Below are 22,961 nucleotides of genomic sequence, written 5' to 3'. Positions count from 1 at the left end.
TCACATCAATGTCAGGGTGGACACTGAGCCCATAGAATCCCAGAGTAGTTCTGATTCGGAGGAAGAGCAGTCGCTCCTGGGAGAGGAGCGTGCCCCTTTTTCCCAGGGCCCGCAGCTGACAGAGATTCCTCCCACCCACATTCCTAGATTAGAAAGCAGTCCAGGGAGTGACCCAGCACAGATAGCAGACTGGGTGAATGCGCGGCACAGACGCAGAGAGCGGCGCCAAATGGAGGGCGTGGAAAGGAGGCGTATTGCCTGGTTGGCGCTCAAAGAACGGTTGCGCCCACAGGATCCAAGGGAAAAGGGGAGGGATTCTCCCTAGTCCTTATATTCAGGGGTCTGCCAGTAATTGCCTTTCAAACGGGGACCAACTGTTCCAACTTAGGGCATAGGGATGCTGCTGCTCAGATCTGCTGCTGTAGAGTTGTTAAGTTATAAAAGAAGAATAAAGCTTTAAAAAGAATCCCTTTGTCTGTGTCTGGACTTGGCTACTAGATTAGACTGAGAGAACCCTCCAAGGAGCTCTTGACAATCAAAGGCCAACAGGGCGCCTCTCCAACATGAACCTGGACCTTATGCTCATCATCTAAGGCTGTCCTCCAGTTGCCTCTTCCAAGGGAGGCTTGGAAGTTGGCAACTGTCATCGCCCCAGGTGTTACACAATGGATTACTGCAATGCATTATACACAGGGCAGCCTTTGAAAACGGTCCAGAAACTTCAGCTGGTCCAAAATAGAGCAGCAAGATTGTTAACAGGGACTGGCTAATGAGCTCAAATTATGCCAGTACTTTTCCAGCAGCACTGGCTGCCAGTCCATTTCTGGGCCTGATTCAAAGAGCAGGTATTAACATTCAAAGCCTTTAAGGCTTGGGGCCAGGTTATCTGAAGGATCAACTCCTCCCATATGTGCTTGCCCAGACCTCAAGATCATCCTAGGTGGCCTTTCTCCATAAGCCCCTGCCAAAGGAAGTGAGGTGGGCAACTACTAGGAGGAGGGCCTTTTCTGCTGTGGCCCCCTGGCTGTGGGATGAGCTCCCTAGTGAGGTTTGCCTGGTGTCAGGGTGGAAACTAGGGATGGACGAAAGTCCCTTACCTGATCCTGCAGCTTGCTTCGCGGTGGAGGGGATGCGCTCCGTCCCTCCCCCCGAAATTCTGGCCGGGGGGGAGGCGCCCATCCCTCTGGCTGAAATTCTGGCCGGGGGGGAGGCGCCCCGTCCCTCTGGCCAAAATTCTGGCCGGGGGGAAGGCGCCCCGTCCCTCTGGCTGCAAAACCTCCTCTCCTGCCGGGACGCAAATGACGGCGGCCGTAGCCTCCACCGTTTGGGTCCCTGCAGTCAGCCGTGATAGGCTACGTAAATCTTTACGTAGCCTATCACGGCTGACTTTGAAAAAAAAAAAAAGCACTTACGCAAATGGCTATTTGCGTTCCCCTTATTTTTGCCGTAGTCTACGTAAATGTTTACGTAGACTACACGTGCCAAAATAAGGAACGTAAATGGCGGTGCCCATGGGCGCCACCATTTGCATACGCGCTTTATTTTTTTTTCCAAAGTCAGCCATGATAGGCTACGTAAACATTTACGTAGCCTATCATGGTGTTTTTTGAAAATCTAGCCATGATAGGCTACGTAAATCTTTACGTAGCCTATCACGTTTTTTTTTTACTTGGAAATGGCGGCGGCGGCAGCCAGTCGGAAGACCGGGCCGCAGCAGCCACCGCCGCTGAACCGCCTCCAGGAGCCACCACTGCTAGGGACATTCACACAAGATAAGTCCCATCCTGGGGGGGCGGGGGAGCAGACCGTTTCTCCACCAATTTCGGGGGGCCGAATGCGTTGGCATTCGGCCTCCCAGAGATTCGTGGAGAAATTCTCTGACATCCCTAGAGCCCAGAGAGCCTCAGAGCAGTTCGGATTCTGAGGAGGAACAGCTATCCGTGGGAGAGGGGCCAGCTCATCCCTCACAGGCTAAGCACCTGGCAGGGATTCCTCCTGCCAGCATTCCAGAGATAGAGAGCGACCCGGGTAGTGAGGGAATGTGGGAGGGGGGCTTGCTAGACGCTCGACGCAGACACAAAGAGCAACGAGCGATGGAGGGCACAGAAAGGAGGTGTAGCACCCGTTTGGCGCACAAGCAACAGCCACCTCCCATGGACCCAAGGGAGAGAGGGAGGATCTCTCCCTAGCCCATAAGTTCTGGGTCTTCAAGTGACTCACATTCAAACGGGGATCAACTGACTACTTGAAGCTTAGGCTACCCTGCTGTTCCTTGCTTTAGTCGCTGGTGATTAGCATCTGAAAGAGTCATTAAGTTGTAAAAAGATTAAAGCTTTGAAAAGAAATCCTTTCCTCTGTGACTCTTGAGTTGGCTCTTGGAATCTACTGGGAGAAGCCGCCAGAGAGCTCCTGACACCTGGCACCTACATTGAATTCTTTCTGGCGCCTGGTGAAGACCTTTTTATTTTCCCAGGCATTTGAGCATTTCAGCTTTCTAGACTTTTAGCTTTGCTGTTTTAAATCTGTATTTTAAATCCCTGCATTGTTGCTAGGTTTTATTCTGGTTTTATTCTGGTTGTATTATTATATTGTGGTTTAAATGATTTTATATTTTAATGTTTTTATATTTTATATTGTTTTACTGTGCGCTTTTGGGGTTTAATTTTTGTGAATCACCTAGAGAACTTCCCCTATTGGTGGTATAGAAATGAAATGAATGAATGAATGAATGAATGAATGAATGAATACGCTGCCACTGGAATCATCTGCAGAGGAGGATCCAGAACATTCAGAGCCAGCTGGCCCCTCAAAAAACCCTAAGGTCTTCTGAGGGACCAAGACAGTCCAGGGTCCCCTGGGGTGATTCCTCTAAATCTGCCTCCTGGAGAGGCAGAGAGCTCACCTTCTGGGACAGAGGGGGTTGCTGGGCCACCACCTGGCCCCTGAGAACACCGGTGCTTTAAGAACTATGATAGGATGGTGGCCAGGTGATGGTGGAAAGGTGGAGTACAAATCAAATGAAGAAATAAATAGGATAAAGGGGGAAACAAGAGCAATAAGGCAAGAGAAAAGTCAAATGCTTTTGGGTTTCCTGCATTTATTTCACATCTTTATCATTGGTGGTTGGTTCTTCAATGACAGAGCTTCAATGACAATGGATTTCATTGGTGCTGCTGCTGCTGCAATTGCTGCTTTCAAAGATGGATGTCAGGAGATCGTTGCTAGCCAGTTGACTGACGACTGAAATGGAAAACATGGGAACTGAAATGTGGGAGCCTGGCCAATGCTGAAGAAGTGAAGAAGAGAATGCTCTCAAGCTAGTGGAATGAGAAGCTCCTGAAGAAGCTGGGAGAAGCTTCCCTGCAGTCTAGGGATGGGTAAATATGTCAAGTTTGATTTCACTCAGGTTCTCATTTGTCCACTTTTAAGTTGGTTCCATCTTGTCTCCACACTGGATTGCACTTTTTTTTCAAAATGCATACTTCTTTTCTTGTGCATTCCCCCCCCCAAAAAAAATATACGATTTTTGTGTGCATTTTTATTTCTAACCATTTTATTTATTTATTATTTATTTATCTTTGTATGTGAAAATATTTCTTGGCCACCTTTCAGGGCAGAAGTCCTCCCATGGCAGCTTACATAGAACACAAATTTCTGAAAAGTATGGATTCTGACAGCTAACTCCATCCCGACTCGTGTGTGGGTTTAGGAAGTGTAAATTTGGTAAATTCACACTTAAATGTGAATGGAACAACTTTCTCACTCATCATTACTGTAAGGATCTCAGTGTAAAAGCTGTAGCAGCTTCCTTCTCCCACCCCCAGCATAGAGCAATCATAGCACGTTGTGTGCCATCTTCTAATGCAGAGCTGTAGTAACTCCTCCCCGATCAGCATCCCAAGCTTCTCGTATCTCAGTCATGTCTCTGAAGAAGTTTAGGATGCTATGCCATACATGGAGCCTCTGGCACAGGCACAGCCTTGCTTTTGCGGCTAATCTCTTCTACTCGCTGGAACTCCTCCACCATTAACATGATTTGTAGTCATCCTACCAGCCCTGTCTCAGTCCTGCATGTGTAGTATTGCACTAAGATGCAAACAGATCGCCAGCCTTATACACTTGACCAGAAGGGAATCGGCCTTCTACCAGGCCAGGCTATTCATCCATCTAGTCCAGTACTGTATCCTCTAACTGGACATGATGAAACAAATGGTGATTGAACATGGGAAGTTCCACTGTAAAGCATGTGGCCTACCACTAACCTATGGTTCCCCCTCCCTAACAGGAGTTTGGGAAGGTCAAGCATTTCGAAGGCCACAATACATGGTTGGTGGGCTATAAATGGCTTGATGCTTTAGGGCTTATAATGTGGGTGACACCATCTCAGTTTTCATTGCTCTCAAATAACCAATAATTTTGGACCAGGTCTGCACAGGTTGCAACCCAGCAGGTCAAGCAGACTTCCTGTTTCCATACTCCCAGGCAAGAAGTAAAAATTAGAGCTGTGGGCAAATGGCCTCCCAAATTCTTCATCCCAGGAACTGGGCATACTATTTCACCATACTTCTCCCTGGGTGGGAGAAATCCTTCAACAGTTTTTCACAGGTAGGACTCACCACTGGCAGGGGTTGTAGCACAACTTCTTTCTTTTTATCTAAGGGGGTTTTGTGGGGGGTTGTGTGCCACTGCAAATGGCAACAGCACCAATTGTTCTGGCAGGCTGGCCTGCATTTTGTATCCACCACAATGCAAGTGTGAAGGGGGCAGTGTTGTATCTAGCTCCAGGGAAGAGGTGAAGGTAGTGGTGAGCCAAAATCTGTTTTCCAAATAGCTGAACGCTTCTTCCACCCTGATAAGAGCCTTCCTTTGCTCTGTCTCATTCTCATGGTGTTTTATAATTTATTTTTGTGGTGTTCTTGTGATCACCTAATCACAGTGAGATGGCCAAGGGTGCGCTGAGTGTGTGTGTTTTCTATTACACATCTCTCCATTGTTCTGCAGCCTCCCAGGCTGCCTACATTTTCTGACCTGAAAAAGCCCTATGGGAGGAATTACCCTATGATGTCTTCTGCTCAGCTTTAATGGAAGTACACGACACCGAGGAGGCTACAGGCTGCTGGAGAGATGTTTGTACAATGAAAGACAGCTCACTTGTGCGCACCCCTTGACTACCTCATTAGTAAGGCAGGCACAAGAAACCCAAACTCAACCCGTGAGAATTTCTCCAAACTTTTGTTCACCACTGAATTTCCTTTCCAAAGCTATTTCTTTTCTATGAAAGTAGAAAATGAGAGTAGTTGAAAAATGTGAGAATTTTTTCCGTCACTACACCGGTAAAAATAGGTTCATAAGGCCCTGTTAGCTGCCTCCCTAGCCCCATCTTGAACAGGGATTCTTCCAAACTTGGGGAAGTCCAACTGCCTACATGGCTGCAGGCCTGAAAAAAATTACGGTAGCATCCTCCATGCTATTGTAGCATTGAAATTCTAAGGGTCTCCAGTTTATATTAGAAGTTGCAGGCACTTGTGTGTGTAGGAGGGGATGGGGCACTGGATTGGTCCCATAGCAGGGAGCTGTGCATGTGTGTATGGGTGTGTGTGTGTGTGTGTGTGTACAATGACGCATTCCATGACTTGAGAATACAGCTCCGAAGATGCAGTTTGATGTTACACATGCGCAAAAACACATACACACAACAGGAGACCTCAGATTAAAGGAGAACTCTCATCCAAGTTTGCATAGATGACAATTTTAACATTCTGAGGAAAGAATAAACTCACTTGGGATAAGTTTGTCCAGCACTACCAAAACCTAATTGGTTTTTAATTATTTAAAATTATTTAATTATTTATTTAATTAGTTATTGTTGTTTCAGGACTTGGTGATGAGTTGTTAAGAGATTATGGAGAGGCAGGAAATATATTGATTTAAAAAAAAAAAAACACGTTTGGCGGGTTGGTAGCTCCAGCAGTGCCTGGGGGCAACTGTGAGGAGGGCCCCATCCTAAGAGAATATCATGTTAGCTCAATGAGTGGTAACTGGCTGGCAGAACTGAAGCATACTAGCTTATGGAATGTATACTTTACAGCTGAACTCATTCCCTATTACTTTCCTATATATAGGCTTGCTATATGCACTTCTTTTGTCTGCTGGCAACATGTCATTCATAGTCTCCTACTTAAGCTATCCATGCTTCTGCATGCTGTTTTTCATTTTGCATTTGAACTAGTCAGGCTTTGTGGCTCACCTCTTGCAGCATGGAACTCCGGTTGCACACACTCCAATGACATTGGTTGGTACAATTTGCGGACATCTGTTAAGGCACTTGCCTCCTTTTGATTTACAATACGCTGGTCCATCTCTGGAGAAACAGAAAATATGGAAAGTGAAGTCCATGCCAGCAAGCCAAGAAATGGAGCTGCTTCCTCAATAGCAGTATAGAAATGCGATAAATATGTAAGTCAGGGAGGGGGCAATCCTATGGCCACTCACTACACAGTGGCTAGACGGCCATAGGATATCTGGTTTTCTGGGAACTGACCTCCCCCCACTTCTGCGGTGCCTCTGAGGCAGCGCAGAACAACGCCACCCTCCACGTTCACAAGAGGAGCGTGGAGTGGCCAATAAGGGGCGTGCCCGGGGGCATTCCAGGGCAAGGAGGGCGGAAATGCCTGTATGACACATCCAGTGTGTCATACTGCAGCCTCCTCCCCCGCGCCATCCTCCCGCAGCTAGACCGCCACAATCAGCTGTCTAGCCAAAAAGGCAGGGCAGGAGAAGCACGGAGGGAACGATCCCCTCCATGCCTCTCCTGCAGTGCATTGGATAGGCGGTCGCCTCTGAATTCAGAGGCGGATGACTATCTGAATAGCACTGCACCCTAAGTAAATGACCCAAACCAATGCGACCAAGTCTACATAATTTCCAGCATACTCACTTATGAAATGTATAAATGGGAGACAGAGGTGCCAAGCAATTAGTGACTGATGACTGGCTCATGGGTATTCCTTACTGACGAGAAAGGAATCCAAGCAAAAGCTGCCAGGTTTTGAACTTGGGCCCAGGAGATCAGTGCCCATGCTAGAGTTATTGTAACATCTCCTGCACAGGAGCAGATATGTAACCAAGAGGGATTAGCTGAATAACACAGTCAGGCAATATGAGGGAGCTTCCCAGATTGTAAATACATGTTTAGGGGAACACATGCTCACGAGGCAGGATGAAGATGAAGAAATAATTCTTGTGTCACAAATATACCTGTTACATGTCATGGGATTTCTGGATGGCGGAGAATTCCGCCACGGATTTCAGCCCCTCAAAACCCGTGGTGGAACGAAGCCCCCGCCCCCCCAACCCATGAAAGGCACGCGGAACGGAGCCCCCAACCCACGAAAGGTGCGAGAAACGGAGCACTTACCTGCTGCCGTCCATGTTGACTGGCGAATGGCGGCCGCCATTCGTTTCTTCTTCATAGCCGTGATAGGCTACGTAAATACATAGCCTATCACAGCTAACTCAGGGATGCCTTTTGCGTCCCTGCAGAGGCCGTGATAGGCTACGTAAGTATTCACGTAGCCTATCACAGCAAGCAAAAAAAAGAACGCGTACGCAAATGGCGGCGGCTATGGCAGTCGCCATTTGCGATCCCTATTTTTCGCCGTTTTATCTTACGTAAATATTTACATAGGCTATTATGGAGAAAAAGAAAAGGGGAACGCAAATAGCGCCCACTACGCTATTTGCGTTCCCCTTTTTTTTTTCACCGTAATAGCCTACATAAATATTTCTGTAAGCTAAAATGGCGAAAAATAAGAAACACAAAAGGCGGCAGCCGTAGCCGCCACCATTTGCGTACACTGTTGTTGGTTTTTTTGGCCTGCTGTGATAGGCTACGTAAATACTTACGTAACCTATCACAGCAGCCTGGCTGGATGCAAATGGCGGCCACTACGGCGGCCACCATTTGCGTCCGCAGCAGCCCGTCCGCGGCCAGAACTCCGGCTGAGGACGGCCCTGGCCAACTGCTCCGTGGAGCCGCCGTGGAGCAGAGCTCGCCAGGCAGGATTCCAGGGGGGAGGACCGGATCGCCTCCCCCCCATTGAGGATTCTGGGGGGAGGGACGGAGCGCCTCCCCCCCACACGAATCACATCCGTGAAAAGGTAAGTGACTTTTGTACATCCCTATTCTGAAATGTTCTTATGTGTATGTTGCTATAAACATTTATCTCGATAAGAAGTGATGTTATTTAGACACAAATGATTTAAACAATACAAATGTATCCTTCAGAATGTAGCTTAATGGGGCTTAAATAAAGGAAAAACAATTTAACAAGAAACCAGCTGATGACATCATCACAGGGGAAGCCAACTCACTGAAATTTAAAAATAAACATACCTTTTGTACCAAAGGGACATAAGGAGTGTGAAAGATAAACCAAGGGCCTTCTTGGGCAGTAGTAGCCCTACATGGGGTCGAGTGAGGTGAGTATACCTGCTCCCATCTCTGAGGCTGATCTCGGTGGTCAGGCTTCAGGGACCCATCAATCCACTGAAGCATGTTTCCCAGTAATTGCATTTGCTTCTCACGGGGATAAGGTATCTGGAGAGGTGAGGGCTACCAGTTGTCTGCTCAAACCTTGCCTATCCTGGCCAATTGAATCTGTTCAGTCACTAAGACCAGCAGGAGGGGCCCTTTGAAGATACCCTCACATACAGAGCCCTGCTCGTCAGGTACGTGGAAAAAGTGTTGTCCCATACATTACTCCCAGACTCTGGAACACACACACTCTGGAGTTACAACTGGTTCCCACTCTATCTGCATTCAGGAAGGGGGTCAAAACACATCTTTTTAATGTGGCTTTTCCAATTGCTGTTATTTTTTTTAGGGTTTTGTTTTTTTTACATCCTCCCCTTTTTATTAAGTTCTTGTTCTGCTAATACAATCATCCTAAAACATTTTCCCCACCATATGATAAGAGTAATACAATATATCTTACATAACTATAATATGCTTGCTAAACGTACATGTTGCTAAATGCATATGCAATACATCATTGATAGGCCCCTGCTTAAGATATCAATGCAGCTGCATGATATCATATTTTTCAGGCTTTGGTCAGGCTTTGGGGATCACCTTTTGCAGCATGGATACCCTGGCGTGCACTCTCCAATTGGTATATGATCCATAGGACATTTGCCTCGGCCGCACACATTCCCGTGAAATTTACAGTATTTTACTGGATCTCTGGAGAAACAGAAAATACAGAAAGTGAAATCCCTGCCAGCAAGCAGAGAAATTGAAGCTTATCGGCCACTAGCCCAGTAGGGGCAGCAGGGTCCTTTTCAAATTCCTCAGCTAGGCTCACACATGCGCACTCATGACTTGATGGCTGTAATGTCAAGTGATGAGTTATCCATCTGGACTGGTCCTTGCAGATATCAGTCTCCAGACAGGTGCTTCACATCACTTCACATCACATCCATATCCGCAAGCATACACTAGTGAAATATTGTATGGAGAGCTTTGGCTATTGGACTGTATTCCACAATTAACGGAATGTTAGTAGAGGTGTGTAGAGCATCAGCTAGTCCCGGGGTTTTTTTATTTGTTATTAATTTTATCTATCTATTTATTACATTTCTATACTGCCCAATAGCCAATGCTCTCTGGCCAGTTCACAACAATTAAAACCATAAAATGCGACTTCCGGCTGGGACCGATGTTGCTCTGGCAGCTTCCCACGGATCTCCATGGGAGCTTTCTCAAACAGCTTTTTAAAAGGTTGAAAGACCTTTTCATCTCCCCCCTGCAATGGAAAGGGGAGGCAAGGCATGCTGTGGACAACATCTTGGAGGAAAGTAACCCCACGAGATAGTGGGGGGCTGGATTCCAGGAATAACTTCCCGAGAGCTTTACCAACACAAAAAGTTGTACTGGGACTCCTATTTTATAGGAGAAAACAGGGCTGACGTGTTCCATAATAATAGATGCTTTAAGAAATATCAACAACCTCTGAGGGATGATGACATGTTAACAATATTTGAGAACATCTGAGGACCTTGAGAGAAACATGTCTGCACCAAGGCGAAGAAGGGAGCTGGCATCTACTCCCCCCGCATCCTCTGTGTCAAAAGTGTCGAAAACATAAGATATAGGGGAATTATTTACACTGATAAAGACTATCTTCGCAATTTACGGAACAAGTCAAAAGGTTGGATTTAATCCAAAATTCCAAAACCGCCCTGCAAGGAGCTGTAGATTTAATTAATGCGTCATGGCAAAAAAATGGAGATGAAAATTAATGAGCTTGAAGACCAAGTGGCAGGAAACAAAACTACTATGAAACAAATTTGTTTCAGAAATATCTCTGATAGAATCTCTCAGCTGGAGGCCTTCACGAAAAGATCCAATGTACATATTATTGGGATTAAAAATCTGCCTAATGATGTAAAATTGCCTATTTTTGTGGATAAACTTTTGCATGAAATACTCTCTATTCCATCTGATTATTTACTTGATATTGAGCAGGCATTTCTTGTGCCAAATGCTAAAGGGACTGATTACACGATCATAGCTCAATTTGCCAAAGTCTCCACAAAGAATCATATCCTGCGTTTGGCAAGGGAGGCTGGAAGCCTTTCCTGGAAACAAGAAAAAGTTATGCTATTTCCAGACTACATCAAAGAAGAGGCAAATAAAAGAAGGCAATTTATCAAAGCAAAGAATATGGCAAAACAAATGAACTTACAATATTACTTAAAACATCCTGCTACACTTTGTAATGTGTCTGAAGGTCAGATGAAGAAGTTTCTAAATCATGAAATGGCAGAGGCAACGTAAAAAGCCATGAGAATTCTGTTACAACCCCATGAACTGGAATCTTTAAACAAGCTTTGTTAACTGTTTGTGTTTAGTCTATATGATCCAGGCTAATTCAGAAGATAAATGATTATATTTATATTGGTTTACTCTCTTTCATCTTTCATTTTTTCTTGCTTTTCTTTATATTTTTTTATTTTAAAATAGATAATATATCTAGTATAAAATATATTACTGATGTTTGAAGGTTTATATTAGGTTTTATTATTATATAATACTATATATATATATATATATATATATATATATATATATATATGATTACTAATAATATAGGCTTTGGGGAATGAATTGTAGACCTGTTTCTTTGATATAAGATTGATGATATGATATAGAAATGTAAGGTTGTTTATTAAACTGTAAGATTGTTAAGGTTATAGATACAGTTTTTAAAATAGAATGGCATGGGAGGCCAGGGGGTGTTGGAGTTTAAACTCAATTATTTAAGGGGGAGGGAGAGGGGGAGGGGAGGGGAGGGGAGGGGAGGGGAGGGAATTTTTTATTTCTTCACTTCCTTTCCTCCTCCCTTTTCCCTTTTCCCTTTTTTTCTTTTTTTTTTCTCTTTTTTCTTCTCTCTTTGTTATTGTGGTGTCCTCATCAGAATATTGTACTGCTGGGAAATTGAAGTATTGATTAGGTTGTTGGTAACTTTGGTATTGTTCATTTCATTTATAAAAATAAAATAAAAATATTTTAAAAACCATAAAATGCAAGACAATACAATGCAATATAGAATTTTAAAAGTTTTGAACTACAGTATAAAAATAGTAACCACATAGAACCTAGCTGCAGTGCAAAGATTTAAAACACCACATGTAAAACAGGAACTGACAAAAGTATAATGCCTGGGAAAATAAATATTGCTTCACCTGGTGTCAAAAGTTTACTGTAATTTTACTTTACAGCTGAAATCATTCCCTTCCCCCACCATTATCATCCTGCGGCTGCGCTTGCTATACGCACAAGCGTTGCCTTGGATTCCTGCACTGAGCAGGGCGTTGTGCTCGATGGCCTTCTCGGCCCCATCCAACCCTACTATTCTGTGATTCTAAGACGTCTGTTGGCAACATACCATTTCTAGGCCCCTACTTACACTACAAAAGCACCTGCAGGATATCTTTCATTAGGGATATCAACTGGTCAGGCCTTGGGTCTCACCTTTGGCAGCATTGGGCTCCTCCGTCACAGGGTCCATGGTCGGTATCAGTTTTGGTACAGCCAGTTTTGGTGCACGTGCCTTTTTTAGCTGTACAACGTTCTAATGGAGTGCTGGAGAAACAGAAATTGCAGCAGGTGAAGGGCATCCCAGGAAGCCAAGAAAGCTCATGGGTCGCTAGACCAGAGTGGAAGCCTAGCACATAGGTGAACGGGAAAAGCTGGCATTTGGAGAACACGGTGAACACTAACGTACTTCAGATTAACAAGTGAAGCTCTTTTTCTTCTTCCTCTTTGGGGAAATTTTGTTTGTTTCCCTTTTAGATTTTGAACTCCTAGTGTCACCTCTATTTACTTAGAAGTGATAATATTTGGTGTTTCCTTCTTCTTCACTGTATGCTGTCAAGAATACTAGAAAAAAACATGGATTCCATGTCACATTCAGGGCCAGGCCTACTATTACGCGGGGTCAGGCGCCCACATCAGGCGGAGGAACAGGACAGAGTGCTGCCCTGCCCTGCCCTGCCCTGCCCTGCCCTGCCCTGCAGGAGAGTCCGCCTCTTATTCCTACCATGGGTGGCTGTCAGCAGCTATGGCTGGGGTCACAGCTTACCCACCTGCCTACCCGCCCACCCACCCACCCAACCCATTTCGCCAGCCACTTTCTCGCTTGCTTGGGCAGCCAGCTGGCCACTGGCTCCTGCCTACCTGGTCACTCCTGCCTTGTGTCCCAGCTGCCTGCAGGGCATATAGGATCTGTTCTGAGAGGCAGACCTCTCACAGCAGTTCACCAGACCTCTTGCGATAGCTGGGGCACAAAGCGGGAGCAGCAGCCATGGCAGCAAGAGCAAGCAACCAGCTGGCCAAGGAAGGGAGGGAGAGGCCAGCCAGTGGGCTGGCCAGCCAGGCAGAGAGGGAGGAGCACATGCAGGAGCACGGTTGGCAGTGGCTGGGCACAAGGGTGGTGGCAGTGGTAGCAGATAGATGAGGGGCAGCAAGTTGCCTTGTTCCATGACGAGCCCAGCCTCAACCCCAGCAGAAATGGATCCAGATAATTGGTCTCATCCATGAACATCTGGAGATGGTTGGCAACCATGCACTGAAGTGCCTTGCCCATGAAAGAATATGTGCCACCAGCCTAAAGTTATTAAGATTTCCCAGATCCAGGAAGGGATTCTTCACAAATGGTCCCATTGCAGCCCCTTTCCGGGGGCCCAGGATGACTCCCTCTCAGAACGAGGTATTGATCACCTCTCTGGCCTAGGTGGCTGTTCCCTCCATACCAGGATGTAAAAGCCAAGAGAAGCAAGGATCCAATATGGAAGTTGTTTCATGAACCGTCCAAGCAATTCAGTCAATGTCCTTGAGCTATACCAATGGAAACTCCTCCAAAAAATCCTGGACAAGGCTGTGTGCTGGATACCTGGCCTGATTTTAATACTTTTGGTTGAATATTTTATATATATATACATATACATACATACATACACATATAATACGCTCTCATACCACATCCTGTCTTAATACAGAAACGGGTCTGTCTTCTCATTCCAGGTCTTCGTCCAGGAAGCCCTCAATCTCCATTGCACAAGCAATGAGTCCTGCTTAAGCAATGGAATCGGTGGGAGGGGCCTTTTGTGCAATGGCCCCATTGGATACTGCCCCTTGAAGACACTTGGCTCTGGGGAAATCAACTCTGTTCAGTTAAATTGTTGGCCTATGGCCAGTTACATGCCAAAATCCCATCTCAGAGAATTGCTGGGAAAAGACAGATGGACCATAGTGCTTCAGAAACAATTAAATTGTTAAGTTCTTTGTAATGTCCTATTCTTACACCTTTTGTAGCAAAAAGCCAACTATAATGCAGTTCTTCTTCTCCTGATTTGTGTTCATTGCATTGCTACTAATCTTGGTACCAACAAGCTTATCAATGCAGTTTCCACAACGCTTTGTTCTATTCTTATGCTGTACAGTATCTTTTACCATCTTAACCAGGGAAACATTGGGCCTAATCAAGCACACTTCTCTGCACCTTCCGCAGTGGTGTAGAACTAAAACTGGGGAGGGGGCAAATTGCCCGCCACTGGGCTCTCCAAGAGCTGGCTGGATGACCTGAGTGGACATGGCCACTCCCACTGATGTCCTTTTGACCATTTTAACCTTCTTCGTGTGAGGGAGTTCTGGAGTTCTATGCCTCTCCCAGCATGAAGGACGGGGCCCAGCTGGTGCTGCGCTGAGCCTTCTCCATGTCCCTCCTGCTGAACCCCTTGTGGGCAGCAACAGACGTGTGAAGAATGATTCAGCTGTCACTGGGAGGAGGGGATCTTCCCACCACTGGCTGAGTCCATGGCTCTTCGCACTGCTTGTTATCCTGGTGGGGATGGCGTGTGGCACATGAAAGGATCTGGCCAGTGCTGAGAGGAGCAGATCCTCCCCATGCCAGCCAGAGGAATATCAAAAGCGGCGTTATACTGAGCCAGGCCATCAGTCCATCTAGCCCAGTATTGTCGACACTGACTGCCAGCTCCTACCTGGAGCTACCGGGGAATGAACCTGGGACTTTCTGCATGCAAAGCTTGTGCTCTACCACTGCACTACAGCCCCTCCCATTGGGGGCTGCAGGACGCAGGTGAAGGAAGACTGCCGGCAGTGGGAGGAGCAGTCAATCCCCTAGTGCTGACACAGTCCCCCGCCATCACCTTCATCACCACTGTACCCCTGATCTGATACAGTGAAGACAGCAGGGATTCCACCAGGGGAGATTCTTCTGGAAACTGGGGCTTTCAGGCCAAGTCCTGCCACGTGGGGGAACCTAAGGGGGCTTTGCAGTCCAGATGTTGAAACTCCATGCACTCAAGCTTAGGCAAACTTAACCTATAGGTATCTCCTCCTCCTTCACCGACCAGAAGGTGTCATCCCTCATCCAACTGCCCTTGGGTAGATGCTCTGGCATGAGCATTCAGCAGCGGGTTGCGCTAGATGCCCTCTAATGTCCTTCTCAACAGCATGACTCTATGATCAGGTCTAGAAGCTGTAGAATTATTTAAGGGGCATTAAGGGGAGACATGATATCCCTGGCAGAGAACTGCCAATAGGAGCTCCACAGTGGCATGCACTATATTTTTAAGAAAAAAAAAATCACTGCTACTGCTGCCCCCTATAAGAATGACCCCATAATATTTTGGCACATTTGGCCACTTCCATCACTGACATCCCCCCCCCCACACACACACACACACCTTTTCCCAAATTGCAGTTTTTCTATGGGCACCTGCCCGTGTTTAAAGACACCGCACTGAGAAATTGAATTCGAATCTTGGCCACACTATCTTGTTCTTAGATCACCATCTTTGTAGACCTACCGTGCACAGCAACTCCATCCCCACCAATCACATTTTCCAATTATCACATTCTTCGGGAAACATGCATAAAAGTTGCATGAACCATTCAAGGCTCGACACTGCTCAGTTGTATATGCTCCTTGGGTTCCTGGGACTCCTGTGAAAGCACAAAGAATTTGACAATGCAACACTTCATGGGACTTAACTGTCTTCATCTGTGTTCTATCCACTCTGATACATTCCTTGTTTTCATGACCTACGTCTATGGCAAACATTCGGGGCATCCCCCTGTGTGTTGCACTGTGTGTTGCACTGTCAAAAAAACTCTTGACAATGATTCAGTAGCTAATAGGCAACATGGCCCTAATGCAGATCCCTGCTGGACCTCACTATTTACATCCCACCACTGGGACAATTTCCCACTTATTCCTACTCTCAGCTTTCTATTCTTTAAGCAGTTATTTATTATTATTTATTTTTTATTTATTAAATTTATTAATCGCCCATCTGATTGGTCACCCAGCCACTCTGGGCGATGTACAACCCACCATAAAACAATTTAAAACAATAAAATTTTACCATTTTTTTTTTTTTTAAATACCCTAACCCACCCCAAATGCCTGCCTGAACAACCACGTTTTTAATGCACGACGGAAGCTCATTAAAGAGGGGGCATGACGGAGTTCCCTAGGGAGGGAGTTCCACAGAGTGGGGGCCACCACAGAGAAGGCCCTCTCCCTCGTCCCCACCAGTCTAGCTGTCCTGGCTGATGGGACAGAGAGAAGGCCATCCGAGGCTGATCTTGTTAAGCGGCCTGTCTGGTGCTGCTGGAGGCGCTCCTTAAGATAGGCTGGGCCGGAACCATATAGGGTTTTAAAGGTCAAAACCAACACCTTGAATTTTGCCCGGAAAACAACTGGTAACCAGTGCAACTCCTTCAGCACTGGAGTGATGTGATCTCGCCGGCGGCTGTCTTTAATCAGGCGAGCCGCCGCGTTCTGTACCAGCTGCAGTTTCCAAACCGTCTTCAAGGGTAACCCCAGGTAGAGCGCATTACAGTAGTCTAAACGAGAGGAGACCAGGGCATGTACTACCGATGGGAGCAGATGGTCGGGAAGGAAGGGGCGCAGCCGCCGTATCAGATGGAGTTGATACAGCGCTGTCCGGCTCACAGCTGACACCTGAGCCTCCATGGACAGCTGGGAGTCCAAAATGACCCCCAGGCTGCGGACCTGGTCTTTCAAGGGTAGCCGTACCCCATTCAACACCAGGTCAACATCCCCCAGCCTCCTCTTGTCTCCCACCAAAAGTACCTCGGTCTTGTCAGGGTTGAGCTTCAGCTTATTCCTCCCCATCCAGCCACTCACCGTCTCCAGACATTTGGACAGGGATTCTACGGCCAACCTTGGTGAAGATTTGAATGAGAGGTAGAGCTGCGTTACAGATTCATAAGTGGACCTCTCTTCTCATTCCATGACTGCTATGTTTGTTGAGGACTCTTTGGTAAGGGAATCTGTCAAAGGCCTTTTGGAAGGGCAAGCAAAACATGTCAACTGGGTCACCCCTGTCTGGATGCCTTTTTACACTCTCAAAGAACTCTAAAAGGTTAATGAGACAGCACTTCCTTTTGCAGAAGCCATGCTAATTCTTTTTCAGCAGGGCTTGTCCCTCTATATGCTTACTAATGTTATCTTTGATAATGCTTTCAACCAACTTACCTGGAATAGACATTAAGCAACCTGCAATTTTCCCAGATCCACCTATATCCCTTTTGCATATTGTTGTTACATTGGCCATCTTCCAGTGTTCTGGTAGAGAGGCTGATCTTAGGACACGTTGCATATTTCGGTTAGAAGATCAGCAATTTCATATTTGAGGGGGTTTTAAGAACTCTAGGATGGATATCATCAGGGCCTGCTGATTTATTAACTTTCTGTTTGTCCATCATGTGGAGAACCTCATCTTTTTTCACCACTCTTTGCTTCGGTTCCTCAGACTCCCTTCCAGAAAACATCACTTCAGGCACAGATATTTGTCCTATCTCTTGTGCAGGGAAGACAAATGAGGATACTTCCTTCATCTTCTCTGCAGTCTCCTTGTTTTCCTTTAGTTCTCCTCTCACTCCAATTGGATGGTGGTGACCCTGCATACTGTGGCAACCCAGGCACACAGCCAGCTGTGACGAGGGCCTGCATCTGTCAGCTGAAGGGGTGTGTGAACTGTCTTCGCCCCTCCTTGAGGAGAGAGATAAAATCTGCTGGAAAGTGCAGATCCAGCCTCCATCTCCACGCTCAGGCTTGGAGGGGACTGTGTCTTCCCCTGCAGTGCAGGGATACCGTGTGTATGCATGAGAGTACATCATTGGATGTTGATGTGTGGAGGGATGGGAGGGTGAGTGGGTGTTGGGTATTTTTGATTCATGGTGGGCTGTGGGAGCCCAGAGGGTAGCATGTGGCTCAAAATGCTTCCCTAGATGTCCGTAGACGTCCCTAGACACAGACGAAGATAGCTGGGTCTCATTCAGTGTCTGATGATGATGTCCGCCTATCCGCTCTGTAGCCATGCAGAGGCATATTCCCCTGTGCTGTTCTCTCACCAACAGGGGATGTGGGGAGGTCGGCTGGGACAGGGGGAAGGGGAATGTGCAAGCAGCAGCTGTGCCACGGAGGACTCAGGGGAGGAGGGGGCTGCAGCAGCCGCCGTGCCTCCACTGGAGAGACCCCATTTCACAGCAGAACTGGCCATGCAGGGTCTCTGCTGTGTGTGAGCAGTGAGACAGCCAAAACTGAGCTTGTTCCAAATACCATATTTTCCTGTTCTCTAGCAGCAAGTACTTTTCTTCTGTCTTTTCTTCCCTTGTCCCCTTTTGCTCTGTCCTAAGAATATTACAAGAGCAATGCAAAATCAGAACAAAGGTCCATCTCGTCCACCATTCTGTTCACACTGGGGCCAACCAGCTGCCTGTGGGAAGACCACAAGCAGGACATGAGTGCAACAGCACTGTTTGGACACCACATTGTAGGAATCCCTGGGGTTCCGAAAAGGTGTTGCTTCCCCCTCGCCACTTGCCCGACTCCTCCTTCGCCACTTGCCCGACTTCTCCTTGCACCGTTGGGTCAGGACAGGAATAGGCAGAAATAGTAGCCGTGCAGCTGAGCTCGTTCTGTCTTTGCTCTGCTCTCCTCTCTAGGCAGCAGAGACCTTTCTTCTCTCCTTCCACCTTATTTACCAGTCCTTGGGATTAGGGATGTAGAGACGGTGTAAAATCCACTCCGCCTGTAGTTTGCTTATTTTCAGGCACCTTTTCTTCCATCATCCGCTCACAGACGGATGCAAATTCTCTTTTTCGTCATGCGCAAAAACACACAAATACGTTTGTAAGCGGTTTGCTAAGAATTTTTATAATTTACCTTAGTACATAACATTTAGCGTATTGTCCCCCATTCCAGTCAACGTTTATTCAGCAGAAATGTATTTATTTTCCTACAAATAAATCCAGGTAATTTCGGGAATGTTTAAAAAAAAAAAACTCTATCCGAAACTTCACGGATTCTGTGTGTCCTGAGGGTTTCACTCCGCAGCAGATTCCGCAGGATGGATCCTTGGAAATTCAAACTCTTTTAGTCCACCTCGCATTTCTCCAGTATCCCTCCTCGGAATCCCTGTGGTCCTATAAAGCTCTTCCTCCCTCCTAATATTGACAAAGCGTGTCTTCTGTTGTGGGTTCATCTGAAATCAGACACCCCAATTCTGGGTCTGCATAGACTACACAAGGAGTGTAGATTTAGAACCGAGGTGGGTGGAAGGTAAAAAATTCCCTTTGCACCTCGTGGTGGTAGATGGGAGGGTTCTGAACATCAGCAAACAGGCTTCATCTCTGCAGGAACTGAAGTGCAAGCAATTATGAAGAATTATAGTAATTGGGGTCATTAATTCTCAGTTTGATTCTATGCATGTCTACTCAGAAGTCAGTCCCACTGAGTTCAATGGGGCTTAGTCCCAGGTAATTGGGCATACAAGCCCTCTCAAGGTAACATACAAAAATTATACTCAGAATACATATCGACACATTAATATGTCCACATTTTTGCAACGTTGATGAACGGCGGCCTTACCTGAAGAAAGCAAGCCTATCCCTGAGATGACAGCAATGAAGAGCCAGTCCATCTGCATTGCTGAAGGCTGACCGGGTTCTCAAGTTCCACAACCAGAGAAGAAGTTGGTGCTAGAGAGCTCTGAAGGTTCTGGGTCTTCCGAAGGGCTGGACGGCCACCTACTTATACACCTCTGGAATACACCGACACGTCAGCCATGGGCACTGACGAGCCTTCTGCAATATGCCAAGTGGCAGAAACTCTTGGCATGGTATTCCCCAAGAAGTCACACGGCGCAAGAAAGAGGAAGTTCACAACTGCTGTGGTACACTGACACATAAGCCCTGTTCATTAACCATCGTGACGCAATCGGTCAGGTGGCAGAAACTCCTGGAATGTTATTCCTAAAGAAGGCACAGGGCGTTAACAGCAGAATATCTTCAGGGTTCTCTAGGGATGTACGAAAGTGCCCTTACCTGGCTCTGCTGGGTTTTGCTGGGGGGGGGGGAGACGCTCCGTCCCTCCCCCTGGAATCCTCCCCCCTGGAATCCTGGCTGGCCAGCTCCGCTCCGCAGGGATTCTGCAGAGCTGCCGGCCAGCTCTGCCAGCAGCCGGACATCCGGCCTCTGGGTAGCAGGGACGCAAATGGCAGCGGCCATAGCCGCTGCCATTTGCGTCCCTCTAGTCAGCCCTGATAGGCTACATAAAGGCTTATGTAGCCTATCACGTCTGGCTTTTTTTAAAAAAACCATGCGTACGCAAATGGCGGTGGCTACAGCCGCCACCATTTGCGTTCCTTATTTTTGCCTGTCTTAGTCTACATAAATATTTACATAGACTAAGACAGCGAAAATGAGGGGGAACGCAAATAGCATCCGCTACACTATTTGCATTCCCCTTATTTTTGCTGTCTTAGTCTATGTAAATATTTACGTAGACAAAGATGGGCAAAAATAAGGGACGTAAATGGTGGCGGCCGTAGCCGCCGCCATTTGCGTACACGCGTTTGTGTTTTTTTTAAGCCAGACATGATAGGCTACGTAAGTCTTTACGTAGCCTATCACATCTTGTAAAACACACACACACACACACTTCCTGACTGCAAATGGCGGCAGCGGCAGCCGGTCAGAAGACCAGCCAACGCAGCCGCCACCGCCGAAGCCGCTGCCCGGAAGATCCGCCCCAGGTAAGTCTCATCCCAGGGGGGATCCATGGGGGGCGGGGGGGCAGGCCATTCCACCACAGATTTCGGGGGGCCGAATGCACTGGCATTCGGCCTCACCAAGATCCGTGGCAGAATTCTCTGCCATCCCTAGGGTTCGCTTGAGCATAGGAAGAAAGGAAGCCACCTGTCACTGAGTGAGACCCGTAGTCCGCCTGGCGAACGGTCTGACTCACTGGTCTGAATCTCTGTGGTTTCCAGTGTCTGGTGCTATTGACAATGGGTAAAATGAATACATGAGCTCAGCTGAGTAGACTCAATTCACTACAAATGTAGAGTAGAAAACCGGAGGGAGAGATTTGCATATAACTTAGAGGGATCTGCATGGAGCAGACAGCTCCCCACAAATAGTCGTAACTCTCACTGCCCCCTGCCTCCGACAGCCTCCTCTCCAGCTGCCGCTCCTTCCTTCCCTTGTTCCCTTGCCTGCTGCTGCTGCCAGTCATGAGCAGGACAATGCTGCCTGGCAAGGGTGGCGCTTAGCTCTGCGGAGCTGCCCAGATGGGGGTTTCTCTCACACTGCTGCCATCACCTGTGGGAAAACTGCCCCTTCACTGGACAATACCACCTATGGGGTGTCTTTCTTTTCTTTTGCAATTTGTTGATTTAAAAAAAAATGCTTATATTTCAGGGCCTGAAGAACTCTCTGCTACTCTAATTCAGAATTTCACAAGACGACCCTTTTCTGCTGCCACCAATTCTCTTAGAATACTTTAACATGTCTTAGGAGCTTGGTATGAGAGATTTACCCATGAGATGAGCACCAACACTAGAGAACAGATGGACTATTAAACAAGATAATTTACTGAAGGGATATTTACATGTGACGGAATACTAATATTTACTTTGGGATTGTCAAAAGACTGCTGAGTGACAGTTCTGAAGGACTCACAAGAGACTCTTCCTACTACAAACCTCTTAATGACTCCAGCCAACACACACAATCAGGTCCAGCTCTTGGATACCATCTTCCTCAGACTCCCAAAGCTCCTTCTGTTGTATTCCTGGATGCTTGGACAGTTTATCTGGGTTTTAATGCCTGTTAGGTAACCTTTTGGTAAGTTCTTAGGGCAGTCTCCTGGCATATCTGAACCACCTGTTCCCTACTCCTGATCTTCACCACCCACAAGTGGTTATCCACAGGGAAGGAATAGCTTAATATTCCATCCTTTCTCCTCAGCATTCTCCTAGTCCCTCCATAAAACCAAGCAGCAGACCTTCTCCCTCTCTGACTCTCTGCATCCCAAACTGTCAAATCCATAATATCAACTGTCACTTCCCAACCATATTTTTCCACTGAGATGAAACCTCAGCCAATTAGAATTAAATTTACGTGATCCAGGGTCCATCTATAATTTTATAAGTCACTCTCTCTCTCTCCCTGCTTCAGAATGCCAGCAATAGGACTCTAACCAAAACAGGCCTTCAGCACAGCAACAAGGCTAAGCCTCAGGTCTGCACAGAGACATCCCAGCCTCTCAGTGGCCGGGCACAATAAACATTACACAACAGCTATATCCGTGGCATTTCTTCACACCCCGTCTCTGCACCTGCCTGCTTCCAGCATCCCAGCAACTGTCTGCCAGGCCAGGCAGCCTTTGTTTCTGCCTGCTGGGCTGGCCATGAACCAGGCTGTTGGTGTCTGCACTCTATTCTTCTCATTGCTGGTCTCTGCTGCACATGTTGCCTTTCCATGGCTCAAATAAAATACTCAATATTCGCAGGGATGGATGAAAGGGACTTACCTTGTCCCGCACCTTGCTTCGCGGTGGGGGGAGGTGCTTCAGTTCTCCCCCCGAAGTTCAGGTGAGGGGGGGGAGGCGCCCTGCCTCACCCGGCCGAAATTCAGGCCGGGGAGAAGCGCCCCGTCTCCCTGGCCGCGAAAGAAAAAGTGGGGGGGGGGAACCGTGATAGGCTACGTAACGTTTAAGTAGCCTATCACGGCTAGATTTCCAAAGTCAGCTGTGATAGGCTACGTAAATCATCACATAGCCTATCACGGGTGACTTTGGGGGGTGGGGGAAAAGCATGTACGCAAATGGCGGCACCCATGGGGCGCTGCCATTTGTATTCCTTAGTTTGGCACATCTAGTCTACGTAAAGATTTACGTAGACTACGGCGAAAATAAGGGCAATGCAAATAGCGTTCCCTTATTTTCGCCGTAGTCTGTGTAAATCTTTACGTAGACTAGACGTGCCAAACTAAGGAATGCAAATGGCGGTGCCCCATCGGCGCTGCCATTTGCGTACGCACTTTTTTTTTTTTTCCA

The 22,961-nt window shown here is 47.0% G+C and overlaps 1 protein-coding gene across 1 annotated transcript; it reads right to left on the bottom strand.

Annotated features, from left to right (window-relative positions):
- Nucleotides 1-1,494: 1,494 nt before the first annotated feature.
- LOC146360301 (helofensin-3) lies at nucleotides 1,495-19,627 on the bottom strand. Its single transcript, XM_084829344.1, has 6 exons — nucleotides 19,491-19,627; nucleotides 15,397-15,532; nucleotides 12,038-12,148; nucleotides 9,134-9,244; nucleotides 6,248-6,361; nucleotides 1,495-3,240 (listed from the first exon to the last, which is right to left on the bottom strand). Exons 1-6 carry the CDS (start codon nucleotides 19,546-19,548, stop codon nucleotides 3,222-3,224), a joined length of 549 nt encoding a protein of 182 aa, XP_084685470.1. The 5' UTR covers nucleotides 19,549-19,627; the 3' UTR covers nucleotides 1,495-3,221.
- Nucleotides 19,628-22,961: the final 3,334 nt, after the last annotated feature.

The sequence above is a fragment of the Heloderma suspectum genome, chromosome 1, assembly GCF_057233095.1.
Source record: "Heloderma suspectum isolate Gila_16-S chromosome 1, 16-S_ref, whole genome shotgun sequence".
NCBI lineage: Eukaryota > Metazoa > Chordata > Lepidosauria > Squamata > Helodermatidae > Heloderma > Heloderma suspectum.
The sequence above is the reverse complement of the archived record's forward strand: the minus strand, read 5'-3'. Positions and strand labels throughout refer to the sequence as shown.